This window comes from Dromaius novaehollandiae, chromosome 4 (genome assembly GCF_036370855.1).
Source record: "Dromaius novaehollandiae isolate bDroNov1 chromosome 4, bDroNov1.hap1, whole genome shotgun sequence".
Taxonomy (NCBI): Eukaryota; Metazoa; Chordata; class Aves; order Casuariiformes; family Dromaiidae; genus Dromaius; species Dromaius novaehollandiae.
Window position 1 is genome coordinate 26,784,133 of NC_088101.1, and position 19,417 is coordinate 26,803,549.

The following is a 19,417-nucleotide window of genomic DNA, read 5'->3' on the forward strand; positions in this document are numbered from 1 at the left end:
GCTCGGGTCAAAAGTGCCCTTCTGGCCCAAAGGGCCCCAGCAGCTGCAGGCAGTCGCGGCCGGCGCTGCGCCCCCTCCACAGGTCCCTCCGGGACTTAGCGCGGAGCTGGGGTCCCCCGGCGGCGGGATGGGAGGCGCGGCGGGCAGGGCTGCCCCCACCGCCGCCCGCGGGCTGCGGGCTCTGCTCTCAGGAGGAGACGGTCTGACGCAACGCTGTTCCTGAAGGGTTTCGGCACTGCGTGCCAACCAGCTCAGGACTGTTTCAGTATGAGGAAACGGCTCTCTCCTTGAAGAGTTTGGGAACTGTCCTCTTGGGCAGGAATGAAGACATTTATCAGGTATTACTATAGGGATAGAAAAGTCAACTCAAACCATTGACTGCTTGACTTAGTTTATGTGAAAGTCATGAAAAACTATACTTAGAAAAACCCTGGAAGCCACTCGGAGACCTGGGTCTCAAACATCTGGCTGTCGGTCAGCTAACAGAGGTGCCGGGCGAGGGACGTGCGTGGGTTACATCTGGCACAAGTCCACGGCTCCCGCGCCAGGCTTCCGGCCCCCTCTGCTCGGCGGCCAAGCTTCCAGGCTCCAGCGACAGGTCTCTATGGCAGGAGACCGCCGCAGTGCTCGCCGGCACCTGCCCCCACACAGCCCCCAGCCTGCCGCGAGCTGAAACTTTGCCTGCCTCAGCCCTGAGCACCACTCAGGGCAGGTAGTGCTTGCAGGATGCAGTGGTTCACTAGGGACAGTGGCATCAAGCAAAAAAGAAAAACAAAACAAAACCACAGAGTGTATCTCACACTTTCAGATTATTGCACCTAATCTCTCCTTACTTCTCCCTGCTCTCCAAAGGACCATCAGTGCACTGAGGCTGCACGAAAGCAGATGAAACCAAGGCGGTGGAAGGATATCTGCTCTTTGCTGTCCTCATGGAAAACCCTACTTGCATTTTTTGGTGGCATTCAGTCCACCTTCCTCAAGCAATTCATCTCGGCTAAAGTAATGTTTCGAAAGTGTACCCAGATTCATGAGCATTAGGACCAAAATTTAAAAGAATGAACATAAGCACTGCCACATATATTCCAAATTTTGTCAAGACCACATTAAGTGTCTTACTTCCCAAAGAAATATGTCAAAAAATGCATAAATTCTACTTCATTTAGAATAAAACCTTCCAAATTCTTAAATTTAAATATAGCTTCAATGCAAGTTTGAGCTGAGGAGGTAATTATGTATTGAGCTACCATTTTACACTGAATCTTCTATATTCATTTGATCTTCATAATAATATTTAATAAACAATTTGAAGCAATTTGAGAAAATGATAATTCACCTCTCCCTGAAATAGCAAAGCTTCATTCTGACATCTTCATCAATACTGTAGAAAATATTATCTGACAGAATCACAAAAGTCCTGCATCAATAATTCACCAGCAGTCGACGCTTTCCTGTTCTGTAGTCCCTCAAGCATAATAATTAACAGTTTCCCCTTCTGCTTGTATTATTAGTGAGGAATTAGACTACTTAAAACAGTATTTTGTCATCAGCATTTCTTCATGAGGAATTCAGAATTAGCCTTTTGGGGAAATATGACAGTATTAACAACATGCATTTGAGATGCACAGAGTATTGACCAAAATGTCTAGGAAAGACAGTCTGCTACTGTGCACTGGACACTAATGCCTTGTAAATGGCTGTGGTACACAGAGCAGTTACTTCTGAAATATGCTTTTATACTTTAACAATGACTGTTTTAAGAAACAATTGCAAATACAAAATTGTATTTAAAATCAGCAAAAATACATATAGTTTTTGTTTGCGCTTTTTATGATCGAAACAGAATTCTGAAATTTCTTAAAGTTGCATAGAAGAGAAATATTTCATCTTCTTTTACTATCAAAATGCTTTATTTAATCCTATAACGATATAATGCAAAATGTTTCACACAGTGTGAACACAACCTCAGTAGATAGGTAAGCGAGACTTCTTTCCCAATCCTTACTCTTCACACAACAAAGTGGTAAGGCTCTATAGAAAGATAGCAACAAATGACTCAGAAGAGGCATATCCATACATTTTTAAAATGCATCTTCTGATTTAACAAAAATATTTTAGTACAAAGATTTAGTAGTCTCAAAAGAGGTCATCCATAGAGAACAACAAAAATACTTGCTAGAAAAAGATTATGAGTTCCAGTGTCTCAAGTAACCAGGTGGTCAAGATTAATTTCTTGTTTGTAACAGATACTTGGAAGCTGAACAAGCAGGAGAAAGAATTGAAAAGAGCACTTCTTATTTCGTGGTTTAACTTGATCATGTATTATTTATTCTGCTTTTTCTGGGGTCGAAACCACCTCCCCTGTCATTGCATCAATACATGCTGTGTTAATATTGTTACAGCTGATGATTCTATAAGGGCACAGTCAGATTTTCCTTGTGTATTTGTAACTAAATGTATTCATTCAGTTATCACTCTGAGTCATGATGGTGTTTTGGAGGATCTGGGAATGGAAATGATACTGATTTGTTAGAGTTGTAAGGCTCGGCAGATTCAATTAATAGACAGCAGAAATCCAGGTCATGATTATCACAGCACCTCATACGCATTTCTTCCATCCATACTATGTCAGTAGCAGTGTAGTCTGGCATTTGAGATCGATAGAACTGTGGATTATGGGAAACTGAACTGAATTATTCAAAATAATCCCAGTTGCAAAAAGAGAAAAATACACTATAATTTTGTTAACCATAAATGTGCTATCATCACTTATGGCCTGCACGCTTTTCAGTACTATGGATTTCCCCTGTGTTATAGGAATAGTACAGTAAGTACTTACAATAGTAAGATCAATAATATGTATCAGTAAACATTTTTGTCTACTTTTCCAGTAAAAACATTAAGTTTCCAAATCTATATTAGCTTCAATTTCAAACTTCTGAGTTCTTGTACCAAGCCACTTATTCCATATCAGCTTAATATCCAGTAATTAACCTATGATCTCTGCCAAGTAATAGTCAAGACAAAGATACAAGAAAGTGAGGGTTTTTTTATAACAAACATTAATTTTTGCCTACCCTCAGTAATTATCCAATATTTAACACGAAAGCAAGCTAGTTTCTGCTTTATCATGAACATTTTTTACTTTTTAAAATGATGAAACATTCAGCAAGGAGAGTCAACTCCTGGTTCGGTACAAACAAGTGTCACACTCCTTTGAATTTGAAGATGCTTCTAACAGGTTTGAAAATCTTAAACACTAAAATCTTAATCCAGACATTGCTTCTGTGTGTTTGACACTAGCTTTAACAGTTTTGGCTTAATGTGATACTTTTAACTCAGCAACTGTTGTCAGCTGTGCTTGAATCAATAAAAGCCAGGCATGCCATTTATTGAGAATGGCAAACTGAAGTGCATACCTCTGTGGCTAAGACAGAGAAAGAGAAATTGCACCATTTAGAGAAAGCCAGCCTCTTCGTAGTTAACTGTTTTGCAGAGACTCTAGGCTACAGATTAATTAAGTGCCATTACATGATGACAGGATAACATTTTGGCTACCTCAGTAGCTCTTCAGCAGCTTCCACAGAAAAACAGGCAGCAGCAACAAAACGGGAGAGAATTCCTTTTCTGCTACTTTGTTGCCTGCCTAATATCCCACCTAGCAAAGACTTTACCGCTTTCCCAGAGGATTGCTTAGAGATAAGAAGTGCTGAATGCAGAACTGCTGACAGGACTAGAACCTCTGATGGGATTCTTTCTTCACAAAATAAACTTCTTTCATAATAATAATAAAAAGAAGAGCTTATGTGAAGGCTACAGCATGGGTGGAAACAGTAAGAATATTCTGGGGCATACTCAGAAATCCAGCCTATGAAAAATAATAAAACGAACATCCAGAGAGTAGATGGACCAGAACTTATTACCAACTTGTTTTAAGCTGGTATTTGGATAGCTTGCTGACAATTCAGAGTCCTTTTTATGGAATAAAATTACTTTGGTGTATAAATTAGGAAACTACCCTCCTAAATTTTAGTCACACAAGCTGTGGCACCTTCCTTCTAATCAGTAAGGGACAAACCCCCTTACGGCTGTGCTTCAAATAAAGAGCTTGTTTAAGTGTTTTTCTGGATCGAGGCCAGAATATTCAGCACCTCGCTGCATCAAGCTGTTAAGCAGCCGGTACTGCTCAAGTTTTATTTCCGCAGGCTGCACTGCTCACAGTGATTACCTACCTCCCCCACCCCACCAAGCAGGACTGTATTTGTTTCAAAGTCTCAGAGGCTCTTGTAAAACCAAGCTATTAAGAATATTTTTACATTTATGTAGAGTCTTTCTTCCCAAATTTATATACTAAAATATTGAATACATCATGTTGTGCATACACGTGTAAATGTGTATACTGGACATTGGAGAGTGGCACTAGCAGCTAAGCAGCATGGGGCACATCATAGTTAAGCTTACTGTGAAGACTGAAGATGATTTTTTTATTTATTTTTATTAAGCCATAAAATATGATTGCTGGAGGCTTAGAGTCAAGATACCAAGATTCTGATGCAGCTTGTTTTTTTCTTCAGTCATCAAATGTGATTTTCTCTCATGGCTCAGTTGGGTAAGATAATCCAATTCAAGCATTTCAGCCTACAGAACATTGATCTCAAATGAAGGAACGCTTCTGTGTGGGCACAATAGATCATTAGGCTCCTCTTTTGGAGAATTCCTGCGTTAGCCTAAGTGCCTGTGATTTATTCACTTACTGGGCAGCATAATACACTCATTCCCTTTCTCTCTCGTTTCAAATACCCAGTGTATTTCTATTACTTGGTTACAATTACAACTCTGCCTTTTACTATACAGAAACATCACAGTAATTGTGTATTATCTCAACTTCTATTTCATTACCCTATTGTATTGACCTTATTTTCCCATGTATCCTGCTTCAAATTTCCACTGATACGCGATTTTATGCATCCTTAATTTGTGCATGAAATTCTTTATCCTTCCCAGCACATGTGCATGCACAAAATCTACAAAGCAGACTTTGTGCAAAGAATATGGCATGAATCATAGGAAATAATTCATTTCCACCCCCCACATACGACTTGGTTCCTTCGGGGCTTGTAATGCTGACCTGCTGGGACTCCCATCCAGCTTCTCCTAGAAGTCCATCACCAAATTCTCTGTGTATTTTACTGATCTTGAACAGAAACAGCTTCGGAAGCAGGAATTTACCTTACCTGCCTCCTCAGCAGTAAAGGTAATTAGAACTAACTTCTGGAAAAGTTGCTGACAGAACATGTATTAGTGCAGGAAAACCTAGTAGAAGTGGGGGTGAAACATGTGACTCCTTTAAAAATACCATTTTATCAAAACCATTATAAAAACTTCTTTTACAAAAGAGCTATTACTGTGCTTTGCTAAGCAACTGGACTGTAACTCCTCAACGGCCCAAACACCCCTGTCAAACTCTCACCCCTGTCAAAAGGGCACCAAATGGCACTTGGCCCTGGCCTTGGCCTGGCCAACCAAAGCACACAACAGTTAACCCTGAGAGCTGGGCCAGGAATGTTTCCTACTGTAGCCCCTAACACAAATCTCAGCATATATCCACACCGACATTTTTGTAAGGGATGGAAAGTAACACTTTTTACAGGGGCTCTAGAAACAATAACCATTTGAGACTTTTTTCACAGAGGTCTCCCTTCCAAGCTTGCTTTTAGTAGCTAAAGAAAGATTCATGAAAAATTGCTTCATTTCAAAATGAAAATGACTGCCATGTTTCAAAACTGGCATTTGACTGCTCTACTGAGCAACCATTTACAGTAAAAATTCCACCACCTATACAGCTTGCAAGAAGAGGACATTTTAACCTATGCGAACGATTTGTCGAGCTAGACATCCAATTTCCAGAGCTCAATTCTCTTTCTCAATGGTTAGGAAACTTTTTTTCTTTCTGAAGCATAACACAGTGAATTTAAGCATTAACGTTCTCTGCAAAGCCTGCAATTAACGTATAACAAAATGGTGCTAGTGAATGAGAACCAGGTAAAATGGATTAATTTATCATTGCTAAGATAAGCAAAATGCTGAATAAATAATGCAGACAGTGGAAGGTAAGCTGCTCAAGGAAGCTCTTTTCTGTTAAATATCTGAACTGTTATATTACACAGGCACAAAATGTTCCATTTAAGTGGGAAATTCAACCTGATCACCTTTTCTGTAGAAGCTATGAGAATCAGACTAAGCTGAAAAATGCTTGAATTCAATTGTTTGCCCACAGTGATGGAACTGAATACAAATACTAACAGTCCAGTTTTCCCACTTGAAGCACAAATACTGTTGATTTCAAATTGAGTAGATAATAAGTATTCAGGCTCTGCTCATTTACACCAATGTAAATTACAAGTGACTATCCTGAACTTCCTATGAATCAAGCGAGTGAAAATGTCCAGTCTTCAGAGTCCACTTCTTCTAAAAAGGTAGATAGTCTAACTCACTTTTTAAGAAAACTAATTTATTGATGTTAGTAATTGCCGGCATTACCCTCATCCAGTGAGTTGTACTTTTTTCCCCAAAAAAGAAAATCAGAGGAAAAGGTGGAAAGAAACAGTTAGTAAACCGGATTTAATGTGGGCTACTGCAATAGAGGTGGAGTCTATACACTGAAGAGAATTGCTTATGTCAATGTCTATAGACCAATTTAAGCTTGCAGAATACAGTACATGGAATGCAAGAGTGTTACAGATGCCAGAGTGCAGAATGAAATGAAGGGGCAGCTCAGCACGAAGCATTTTAATCAGGCAAGGTATGACTTCGGAGAAAGACTTCCCTGGTTGAAGTCTTAGTCTTGTGTTTTTAGCCTTTATGCCTTTAGCCTGCCGGGTCCATAAAGCCTGCTCTTCAATAAAAGCTTGGTTTTTTTTCAATCCAAAGAAGATGGTAAGGTTTTCAGTGTGCCTTATACTTTATCGTAAGCTGACAAAGTGGCACAGTAAGGTTTCACAGTCACCACGTCCTACTACCTTTCATATGAAATGCACTGCAGAAAGATATTTTTTCCTGCTTGTAAGCTATTAGCTTTCCAAACCAAATCAAGATTCTGTAATTCAAATTGAGATCTCTCCTTCTTGCATATCGTCATCACTAATAAAGTGTCTGTGTGCCAGATCAGGTCTCTAGTGAAACCTATGCGACCTCACTGTCTCCATGGATTTATTGGATGGCCTTTTAATTTGAATTTAGAACCAAAATATGCATATGTAGCATCAAGAAAATAATCTAGTTCATTTCTACTCAGCCACTTGAGCTGTGCAAGCCAGATAAAAATATTTAATACTACTCCCATCATTAACATCAATACATTTGTGTACGCATAGGATTCAAATTCTGTGGCATAAGATACATCTTTTAAATAAAGCACAACTACTTTGCAGGATTAAACTAATGGCATAAGTCTCTCAAGAGGGTCTTTAACCACCCCAGTATCTGCTGGAAGGGCAACACAGCAATCCAGGCACAAGCAATCCAGGAAGTTTCTGGAGACCACTGGTGATAAATTCCTACCACAGGTGATTGAGGAGGCCGACAAGCGGAAATGCTCTGCTGGACCTCTTTTACAGACAGGGAAGAACTGGTTGGGACTTGAAGGTCAGGGCAGCCTTGCCTCCAGTAACCATGAGATGGAGGAGTTCAGGATCCTGCAAGGAGGAAGCAGGAAAAATAGCAGGATCCCAACCTTCAGGAGAGTAGACTTTGGCCTCTGCATGGACCTGCTTGGGAGAGTCCCATGAGAGACAGTCCCGGAGACAAGAGGGGTCCAGGTGGGCTGGCTGATTTTCGAGGGTCACCTTCTCCAAGCTCAAGAACAGGCCACCCTGATGAGCAGGAACTCAAGCAAAGGCAACAGGAGGCCTGCATGGTGTCATGGAGCAGCAAGCCGAGCACGGTAACATGGCCAGCAGGGCAGGGCCTCACCAGCCAGGGCCTGTCCCACAGCACCCAAGCAAGGGAGCAGGACAGACCCAAAGATCGTGGCCAGCTTTAACCAAAAGTCCAGATCATCCAGCAAGTTCATGGTGAGGAGACAGGGCCAAGGGCAAGCTGGGAAGTTAAACTGGTCAGGATCAGGTCCAGCGATGGCCAGGCAGGGCTGTGGTGACAGGGCTGGGCTGAGGCCAGGCCAGGCTGTCAGCCCGCAGGTCAGAGTCCGGAGCGGTGAGGCCATGGCCTGGCAGGAGCAGGGCTGTGGCAGAGCTGGAGGCTGGCACTGCTACGGCATTGCTGGGGCAGGGACTGAGCTGAAATGGGGTGATGGGCCCAGGGCAGGGTCAAGGCAGGCCTCAAGGGATGCTGGGCAGGGCCGGTAGGACCTGGCAGTGTCCTCAAGGACCCAACACATGGATGAGGAAGGATTTCCTGACAAAATTCAAATATAAAAAGTAAGCATACAAGAGGTGGAATCAAGGACAGGTGCCCTGGGAGGAATACAGAAACGCTGTCTGAGTGTGCAGGGGCAGGGTAAGGAAAGCCAAAAACATCTGGAATTGAATCTGGCAAGGGATGTGAAGGGCAACAAGATGAGCTTCTACAGGGGCTTCAGCAGCAAAAGGAAATCTAGGGAAGACGTGGGCCCACTGCTGCATGGGGTGGGGACCTGCTGGCAAATGACATGGAAAAGGCTGAGATACTTAATGCCTTTTTCACCTCAGTTTTTACTGATAAGATTTATCTCCAGGATTCTCAGGCCCCTGAGACCAATGGGAAAGTATGGAACAAGAAAGACTTGGTAAAGTAAAACTCCTTAGTAAAGGAGGATCAGGTTACAGAACATTTAAACAAACTGGATGTACACGTGTGCATGGGCCCTGATGAGATGCAGCCATGAGTGCTGAGGGAGCTGGCTGATGTCATTTCAAGGCCACTCTCAATCACATTTGAAAGGTCGTGGTGATCAGGGGAAGTTCCTGAGGATTAGAAGAAAGCAAATGTCACTCCTATCTTCAAGAAGGAGGATCCAGGGAACTATAGACCAGTCAGTCTTACCCTGATCCCTGGGAATAAGCCTGGAAACATTTCCAAACATATTAAGGACAAGAAGGTGATTGGGAATAGGCAGCACAGATTTCCAAAGGGCTTGGAAATGCCTGACCAATCCGATATCCTTCTTTGACAAAATGGCTAGCTCAGTGGACAAGGGGAGATCAGCTGGTATTATCTTGCCTTTAGCAAGGCTTTCAACACTCTCTCCTACAACACCCTCACTGAAAAACTGATTAAGTACTGACTAGATAAGCAGACAGTGAGGTGGACTGAAAACTGGCTGAATTGCTGAGCTTAAAGGGTTTTGATCAGTGCTTCATGCTGCTGCACAAAGTCCAGCTGGAGGCCAGTCACTAGTGGTATCTCTAACATCTTCATTAATGATGCAAATGATGGAGCAGAGTGCACCTGCAGCAAGTTTGCAGGCGACACAAAACTGAGAGGAGCGGCTGATACACCAGATGGGTGTATATGCTGCCACTCAGAGAGACCTTGACCGGCTGGAGAAATGGGCCAACAGGAACCTCATGAAGTTCAGCAAAAAGAAATGCCAAATCCTGCACTTGGGGAGGAATATCCCCCTGCACCAGTACAGGCTGGGGGCCAACCAGCTGGAAAGTAGCTTTGCAGAGAAGGACCTGGGGGTCCTGGTGGACAACAGGATGAACATGAGGTGCCACAGGTCCTTGTAGCAAAGAAGGCCAACAGCCACTAGGGCTGCATTAGGCAGAGCGTTGCCAGCAGGTTGAGGGGGGTGATCCTTCCCCTCTACTCAACCCTGGTGAGGCCACACCTGGAGTGCTGGAGCCAGTGCTGGACTCCCCAGTACAAGAGGGACATGGACACACTGCAGCAGGTCCAGTGAAGGGCCACAAAGATGATTAAGAGCCTGGAGCATCTGACATATGAGGAGATGCTGAGAACGCTGGGACTGTTCAGCCTGGAGAAGACTAAGGGGGATCTTATCAATGTGTATATAAATACCTGGTGAGGGAAAGTAAAGAAGACTGAGTCAGACTCTTCTCAGTGGTATCCAGTGACATGACAAGAGGCAATGGGCACAAACAGAATTGCAGGAAACTCCATTTAAACATAAGAAAAAAGTGTTTTTTAATGTGAGCATGGTCAACCACTGGAACAAGTTGCTCAGAGAAGCTGTGGAGACTCCACCCTTGGAGATATTCAAAACCCGACTGGGCACAGCTCTGAGCACCCTGCTCTAGTTGACCCTGCTTGAAGCAAGGGGTTGGACTCTAGACAGCAATTCTGCAGAAAAAAACCTGACATGCCAATGTAAGGGGAAACCTTAAATGACCGTGTCTGATAGAGTATGTACACCCTTAGATCACTTCAGTTCACTCCCAAGTGTCATAACAAGGAACCCTATAACTTGAATTGGTTGCATATTCATACATCCTCCTTACTGAATGTAATGCATGTATCCCACTCCTATAAAGAAATCAGTCTCACAAGGCTTAACCATCTTTTTCAGACAAGCTAACCTCTGATTTCCTGAGGTTTAGTATGACAAATAATGGCAGAGCTAACCCAATTTACTATGGAGAGAATTTACAATGACTGTAGACAAATTCTCAATAATACAGTAAATGGAAAATGTTACAAAAAAACTGCTTCTCCAGAGTTCTCTTTGAAGATAGTGAGCCCAGCCACCTTCCTCTCATTTCCCTTAATAGGTTAGCCAAAGAGATCACATTCGTGATCATAATATTGTGGAATGCTGCTATTAGACTCCTACACTAAAACACACAGAGTGAGAAAAGGGTAATGCAGCATTGTTCTGATTATCCTATTTGTTAGAGATGTAACTCAAATGCCCCACCAAACAAATTTTATTCACTGGGATGTAAAAAGATTTCACTTTTTAAAATATAAAACGACAAATATTCTACAATCTCACTTCCACAAATACTATGACTTAGAGCGTGGATGAAAATGGACTCTTAGTAAGTATACTTACAAATACAAAATAATAGCACATAAAAGATGTAAGAAAAAATAATCAGAGAAGGTAGTTTATGGGTTTAGCTCAGATTTACTTGAATATGCCAAAAAAAAATCTCTCCAGACACTGAAGCGGCTGAAATTTGTATCGAGTTTCTATGAATGCAACATACAGACCACAGTGCAACAAAAGAAACACATCAGTGTTATAGGAAAGGATTTGCATTAACATACTTGGCAAAAATAGTTTAAATTAGAAAGCCATTCAAAATACAAAGCTTACATATGCATCCCACCTCTTTCGGAAGTCTGCCACTTTTGTTATTCAATTTACACATTTTACCAAAATATTTCTGTCAGTTTTCACCAGGTTCTATTTTGCATATTATATCTTCCTGCTGATAGCAAATGAAACAATTCAAAATGTTACATTTCTTTGTGTTCTATGACTTAGAAATACTAGTTGTTCATTAGTTACCCAACTGTACATAACTCAGAAACTAGCTCTGCTATTAATCCTTAGAAAATAATTTCATTCTTATCAAATCTTAAGGAATGGCAAGTGATTAGTACCCAAGCTCTACATTCCATGTAAAAAGTTGCATCAGCCAAGGCACTGCAGAACTAAGGGCCAAGTCTGCTAATAAGAAGCAGGCTTGGTCCCAGTGGAAGTGTTTCTCCTCAGTGATTTCAAAACAGCAAGAATTTAACCCCAAGTCTTCACTAACAAATGCCATCACTGATTTAAACAAAGAATGAAAAAAGCAAGATCGTCAGAATCTCTGAATAAAACCTGCACATCAAAGCCTAAGGGAAAAATAAAACAACCATGATGCAACCATGATGAGAGAGAGCCTTGTTCCAAATGTTAACATATCTGTGACGAGAGGAAAGCTTGCAAGTATTAAAGCAATTTGTACCTTATTGTTGCTTTACATGTAGTACCATTTGGGAAAACTATTTGTTTACCTTTGTCTCTACAACATGAGGGCCATTATAATCTCTTGTTGGTATTCTTTTAGAATAAATATCTTTGATGACATGCATTCTATTTTGAAAATATAAAACCAGCATGGGCAATCTTACAGCACTTGTCCTCATTTGGCACCATCTGCAAGTTTCTGAATGTGACTCACTCGTTACTTTGGACTAAACCCTTGTTAACACTTGTTAAGTGTATTAACAGGCTTTAAAAAGACAGTATAATTAAGATATTTCAACATTTCTATGTGAGAACATATGTGAGTAATAGATTTTTCTCATTTCAGCTCAAACTAAAAATAAAAGCCACTTGTAAAGGCCTTAAGTTTTCCCTTAGGGGAGACACTTCAGAACAACAGGAAATTATATTCTTCAAATGAATTGGAAGTTTGGTTGTACTTTTGTAGCCCTACTTACCTTGCTACTGTTGCCAGCTTAGCAGTTTTCTACAGCCTTCTCTTCTTTGGCCTCTCTTTAGTACTCTGCCTGCCTTGAAGACTGGGCACTGCATCTGCGTTAACCAATGAAAATAAGAGATGCATTTTTTTAATTCCATATGATTACCCAGACAACAGGAGCTTTTGCACTAATCCCCATGGCCTTTATTCTTTCAGTCACTAAAAAATGCATTGAGACTCACAGACACCACAATGACCCTTTCCAAGGGGTTATCACTTGCAAGAGCAGACCTCCAAATCATGGCTAAAACTTACTTTCTCAGCTACCAAATACTGCTTTGTATGTATTCATGTTGCAACACATCTCACTACCTTATGACCATTTCAAGTCATTCCAACATAAATTTCACTTCTAAAGGTCTCCATGTCTCAATTTTTACCAGCGTTAAAGCTTAAAAACATAGGGAAGACTTAGGGAAGAACCAGAAAGTCTCCTCCACTGATTTAAAGTCGGATTAGTGACATCGATCAAATTGTAGATTAACAGAGATCGATTTAATGTGCAAATTCCCCAGAGAGCAAGCTTATGAATATAGAATATGATGTTGAGATCAGCTACTGTATCAACCACCTTTATTTAGAAGGCTTGGCCCGCAGAGATAGACGCGTTTCTCTCACACGGTGTGTCTGCCCGAGGCTGTAAAGATTAATTTCGCTTTTAGCCCCCAACGTATTCCCGGCGCCGCCCGCCCGCAGAGCCCCACACGAGGGCCGCTTCGCCTCGACCGTTAAAACCGTTACGGCGCTTCCCGCCTTGCGGGCGGCTGGCGCAGCCGGCCCTGCGCATGCGCCCTGGCGCCCAGCGGCCGCCCCGTGATGACGCAGCGGCGCGCGCGACCGGTGGCCCGCGCTCGCGCCGCCGGTAACGGCCACCATGAAGGAGACGCCGCTGTCCAACTGCGAGCGGCGTTTCCTGCTGCGCGCCGTCCAGGAGCGGAAGGTGCCGCACCGGTCTCCCTCTCCCTCTCCCTCCTCTCCCGCCCGGCGGCGGCCTGCCCGGCCCTCCCCGCCGGCGGCGGCCCCCCGGGCCTCTCCCCCCTGCGCCGCGCCGGGCGGCGATGGCGCCGTAACGTTGCGTGTGTCTCTCCCTGGCAGCGCCTGGACGGGCGGCAGTGCTATGACTACCGCAACGTGCGCATCTCCTTCGGCGCCGACTACGGCTGCTGCATCGTGGAGCTGGGCAAGACCAGGTAGCTGGGGCCGGGGCGGGAGGGGGCTCAGCCGGCCAGGGGAACCGCTCCCCGCGCCTGATCTCGCCTTGCTGCGCGGCCAAGGTGACTCGGGCGCTGCTGGCGCTCCGGCTTCACAACGTTGCGTTTCCCCGCCGGCAGAAGCAGATGAAACGCGCAGCGTTGGGTGAGGGACGTTGGGAAGCCCACTGAAATCACCGTAAGTGGATTTCAAGGGCTGAGGCCTGAAAGCAGTAGTATTTCGGGAAGAGGAATATGCATAATAAATTGGAGTGGAAAGGATGGGATTTCCATGTTGCTGGTAGCTTAAGGAAAATTAGACACTGTGTATAACTTTTCATCCCATTATTCAAAGATCTCATACATTTTGCAGTCTTCCACAAATCAGATGTTTCTTTTATGTATGGGGAAAAGTGGAATATGTACACTTAAATAGACTTTTAGTTCTCAATTTTCCTGTGTTCAATTCTGCTTTTATTTATTTATTATTTATATTATTCATTTCTGTCCTAAAATTTAGAACAACATTCTAATGTCTACATTCAGTCCTTTCAATTAGTAACTAGCATTTAAACAGGTATGACATGGTCTGGGTAGAAACTGGGAGAAGACAGAACTACAAAATAAAAGCCCAAATGCATTTTTTTTTCAGTGAATGTATTTTGTTTCTAGTGGTAGGGTTTTCTTCCCACTAAATTCTGTGGTCTGGGGGTTTATTTCCCTCTACAGGGTTCTTGGACAAGTCTCATGTGAACTTGTTGCCCCCAAGCCAAATCGGGCTGCAGAAGGTATACTTTTCTTCAATCTTGAGCTCTCACCAATGGCAGCACCCGCTTTTGAGCCTGGCAGGTATGTAGCTTTCTTAAAAAGACTAAAAACAGGGACAACGTAAGAGCCACTGTTTTGGTACATATAAATATACAGTGTAATCACACACCATCTGTGGCAATTTTGTTTTAACAGGCAATCTGAATTACTGGTGAAACTGAACAGACTGATAGAACGATGCCTGAGAAACTCCAAGTGTATAGATACAGAATCCCTCTGCGTTGTTGCTGGTGAAAAGGTATGGAAAGCTACTGATTCCAGATGGTTTTATACTAGAGGATGCATATAGTCTGTTTGTAAAGTGGTCACTGCCTTGTTTTGAAGATGAAGAATTCTGACTTTAGCTTAATATAATAAGGATTTACTCATCTGAGTTTGCATGCATTTTAACTTGCTCATCTGTGTGGGCCTCTTGAGATAGTTAGGACCCTTGAATATTTCTTTGTAGAATGAATGTCTTGGCTGTACTTCACTGTTGTGTATTTGTCAAAATTAACCAGTGTTTAAACCTAGCACACTGTGTATCTTTGAATTTACCAAGATTTTTCATCATAACTTTTTAAGGCAAGAACTGATGAATATACCCTGTTTTTTTTTTTTTTTCCCCATGATTTGAAAGCTGAAAGCATTTTGAAAAATGACAGTTTCTGTGGAATCATGCTACAAATTCCGTCATTATGTACACTTTTTCTCAGGTTTGGCAAATTCGTGTGGACCTGCATCTGTTAAATCACGATGGGAACATTATTGATGCTGCTAGCATAGCAGGAATTGTAGCTTTGTGTCATTTTCGCAGACCAGATGTGTCTGTACAAGGAGAGGAAATAACCGTGGTAAGTTATGTCAGCCCATAGTAAAAGCTGTGGGATCACAGATAGTTGTTCCTCTCTGTCTGAGAGAGAAGAAATAAATGTTTATGTAAATAGATGAACTTCAGGATATACATTGCTTTAGGATAAATGCATTGCTGCAGAACATGTGAGAGGATAGTAAGTGAGCCTGCTGAATACAGAATTCTATCAACTTCAGGTTTGTGGGAATATTCATTGTAATAGATAAGTATTTTACAGAGTGTTTTAACTGATGAGCAGTATTTCAACTGGATCAAATACAAGAATTATATTCTTGGATTTGTAAATGTAAAATGGGCTCTATTTACTTATGTAGGTAATAAACAGAAAGAACTACACAAGAAGTGTTAGAAAGACTTTTGTTAATATTTAGATGACTAAAAGTTTATGTGCCTTTTTTTCTTTGCTTTTTATTCCTTTAAATATCATGTGTGTACAGAACATCCTTTTGGAATTAAATACGTGTTTTGTAAATAATTGTCTTGTGGGCTAACTCTTTTTAAAGTACACCCCTGAGGAGCGTGATCCTGTCCCTTTGAGTATCCATCACATGCCTATTTGTGTCAGTTTTGCCTTCTTCGAGCAAGGGTAAGCTTTTTGTTAAGTCTTTGACAGAAACAACCTATTACCAGTTCTGCAGAAACTGACAATAAATGTAGAAGAGTCCTAAAAATATTTGTATTGATAGGCTGATTTCTTAAAACACTTATTTATGTGCACTGCACAAGTTTAAGTAACCAGCACCTTTCACAAACAACATAGAAAATTTTCTCAGGTTGAGGGTGGGAAAGTATAATCATAATTACTTCTATTTAAACCAATTCTCTGGCTATATTAAGGATAGTAACTCACTTGCTTTAAACTTTTATTATTGCATTATATTCAAACACTTGATTCTAGGACCTACTTATTGGTGGATCCAAGTGAAAGAGAGGAACGTGTAATGGATGGCCTCCTTGTAATTGCCATGAATAAACATCGTGAAATTTGTACCATACAGTCCAGTGGTGGGATTATGCTATTAAAAGATCAGGTAAATCTTTGCCTTGACCTGTCTTTCTCTCAAATCTAAGCTACTTCCTGTACTGTAATTTTGATATTGCAAAGTCCTTAACATTTTGAAGCTAAGAAAACTATCTGGCTGATTTCATTGGAAAAGATGTTTTTCTTCTTAGTGGAAGAGCATGCAACTGAGAGTGGTGTCAAAGAAGAGATATAACAAAGTGCAACATTTCTTGGTCAGATATGCATATCTTCTCCCCCTTCCCCCACCTTTTTCTGGGGAATGGAGGCTATAAAGGAACCTAGACTGTACTTTCATTTATCGCTAGAGGCCCTTGTATTAGCATGAGGGACTGGATACACTACACGCTCATGTTAAGATGCCATATTGTATTTTAAGTGTTTGACTCCAGTGTACTGTGGTTTTGATAAAAATGCCTTCTTTTCACAGTTTTAAACTGCTGTTATATATATTATAAACAGGTTCTGAGATGCAGTAAAATAACAGCTGTTAAGGTTGCAGAAATAACGGAACTCATTCAAAAGGCATTGGAGAATGACCAGAAAGTTAGGTGAGTTTTGGGAAAGAGGGGAAAAGAACATTTTTAAGAAATATGCTTTAAAAAAAAATCACTGCCACCCTTTAATATGAATAGCATTTTTTTTTTAAACTTATAGCTGTTTTAAACAGTAAGTGTATATATGGCTGAGCTTGAAAAGAGAAAGCATTTATAAATGTGAAACATCCTGAAATAACATTTGTCATTGAATGATTAGGAAAGAAGGTGGGAAGTTTGGCTTTGCAGAATCTATACCAAACCAAAAGATTACTGCCTTCAAAATGGAAAGAGCTGCTGTTGATACTAAGGATGTGGAAGAACAAGCAGAAGAAATCATCACTAAAGCTGACCCTCCTTCAGAAGTGTATCTTTTTTGTGTCATGCAGTGGAAAAAACAGGCTTCCCCTCCACTGAAGTAGCTAAACACATAGCTAAAATTCCTCACAGCTTAGGTAGCCTCATTGCCTTCAAATGAATCACCACCATCATACTGGTTTTGATAGTAACTGCCTTTAGATAATTTAATTCCTAACAAACTGCAAAACCATGGTCTGAAGTGACTGGTGGTTATGTAACAAATTCTTGTGAGAGAATCAAACAAAATTGAAACTGTCAATCACCCCAGGGAGGAAGTATTCTCTCCTACCTCCCCTTTAAAGGCCTGTAGAGAAAAGACAGCTTAAAATCCAGCTATTTTGCATTAAGAATACAAACAGGTTACCAGCTAACTGGGATTTTTCTTAACTACATCAAGTTTTACCAAACCAATACTGCACACCCCTGGGACAGCCCAAATTGGGGAAGGAATAGAGAATGCCTGGGGAGACCTTGAAGAATCTGAGAGGGAAGAAGCAGCAGAAGAGGAAGGTGAAACTGATGCTACTGCTTTTGAATGTCAGAAGATGGAAATGGAGGATACAAGTATTACGAATAAAACTGAGAAAGGTAAGTATTCATCTTGCTATCAGAGAAACTTATAATATCACTTCAACAATCCAGAACTAAGATGTGAAAGATCTCCTTAGCAAGAAAGGGAAGGTAGCATAGCCACTTTCTACTTGAGACACATACACCCATTTGCTACTTGGATTTCACCTGGACACGTCTTCAAAACAAATTTGTTTTCTGTGGTACACTAAGAGCTACTGCTCCAAATTATGCCCTAGCAGTAGTGAACCTCAGTCTTTCTACTTTGAATATTTCTTTAGAAATAGCATAGTTACTAGTTGCAGAAGTTTGTACAAGTGTTTTTTTTTTTTTTTTTTTTTTTTTTTAAAAGATGAACCTATTGTATTGTCTGATAGTGAAGAGGAAGAAGTTGTCATTCTGGAACCACAGGATCTACCAAGGAAACCAAGGTAACCATAACATGAAAATAAGAGGGGGAAGGTGTAGGTAAGGAGTAGTTTCTGAAAGCACCAGATGTTATTGAAGACATTGCTCTCTAGCATGTGCTGAGAATTTCGGCAAGGCCAAGACAAGGACTCCAGTGATCAAGGGGATTGCAGAGATAGCATAGTCAGGAAGTTTAAATGCATACTAGTTTGCTTCTCTCTGAGGCCAGTAGTCCTGGCTGACCTGCAGCTGTTGAAGAGGCTTATAGGTGTTTCACTAATCTTAATCATAGCAAAGGGAATAAGAGCATAGAAGTGGATTCAAAACAGCTGCTGCTTAAGAAATGCTGTAGAGACTGCCTGTTACAGCTAATCTTAATCTTTTGTAGGTTAGATTTATTGTTGTATCCCTTTGTTAGCCATGGAAACTTACTGTGTTGAAACACCCACTAGAAATTAAAGTTTGAGCTCTGTGCTCAGCATGGTGGATGGTTGCCCTGTTACAGAGGATCAACCTACCTTCTTTTAAAATTGCTTAATGTATTATTTTGTTAAAATGTTATTTGCTCGCAGAACACAGGCCAACTTGAAACAAGAAAACACAAGTAAGAAAACACTTAACAAAAAGAGAAAAAAGAAGAGGGCTGCTCATTAAAGCCATCATCTGTCCTTCAGACACACTGTATAATACATGATTTGTCTATTGTTATTGACCTTATTTTTGTAGATAATTTTCTTCCCTCCCACCCCAAACTCAGGTCTGCTTCCATGTATATTTTACATAATATTTGTACACATTTTAAATGAAAAAAAAAGTCTGCATATAAATTAAATTCTCTGGTAGTATCCTGTTAAACTGACTCAAGTTATTTAACTCAAGTTGTACAAGCAGGCTAGATCGTAATCTTCACAAAACAAACCCAGCAACTACTTAATTCTTAAATGAGTATAAATCAACAGTTCTCATCATTGTAAACTAGGTATAGTCAGAGTTCAGTTGGTAAAAGGAATTATGGCTCAAGCGTAATGCCAGGAAAAGGGATTTTTTTTGATTAATGTAGCTGTATCATACCTTGAAAGATGTCACAGCAGGAAGTGATGTACTGCGACTAAGACAGTCTTTCCTTATCACTCCCTATCTTACCTTCACTAAAATTGCTGTGTATAAAATCAGCAAAAATGCAAATACTTAACAAAATAGCATACAGCTGCCGGCGA

General features: G+C 41.2%; 1 protein-coding gene across 1 annotated transcript; it reads left to right on the top strand.

The window, feature by feature from the left end:
- Positions 1–13,220: 13,220 nt before the first annotated feature.
- On the top strand, positions 13,221–19,055 carry EXOSC9 (exosome component 9). The gene is made up of 12 exons (XM_026096104.2): positions 13,221–13,374; positions 13,530–13,624; positions 14,354–14,473; positions 14,588–14,690; positions 15,148–15,285; positions 15,809–15,891; positions 16,204–16,336; positions 16,789–16,877; positions 17,083–17,229; positions 17,620–17,810; positions 18,145–18,223; positions 18,773–19,055. The coding sequence occupies exons 1-12, from the start codon at positions 13,309–13,311 to the stop codon at positions 18,852–18,854; spliced, it is 1,326 nt and encodes a 441-aa protein (XP_025951889.1). The 5' UTR covers positions 13,221–13,308; the 3' UTR covers positions 18,855–19,055.
- The last annotated feature ends 362 nt before the right edge of the window (positions 19,056–19,417 follow it).

Bases quoted from the DNA above. Each gene is read 5' to 3' on its own strand.
- EXOSC9 (XM_026096104.2), top strand. From the start codon at position 13,309: ATGAAGGAGACGCCGCTGTCCAACTGCGAGCGGCGTTTCCTGCTGCGC. The intron at 15,892-16,203 runs GTAAGCTTTTTG...ACTTGATTCTAG, and splicing joins TTTGCCTTCTTCGAGCAAGG to GACCTACTTATTGGTGGATC. The intron at 17,230-17,619 runs GTATCTTTTTTG...AACTACATCAAG, and splicing joins GCTGACCCTCCTTCAGAAGT to TTTTACCAAACCAATACTGC.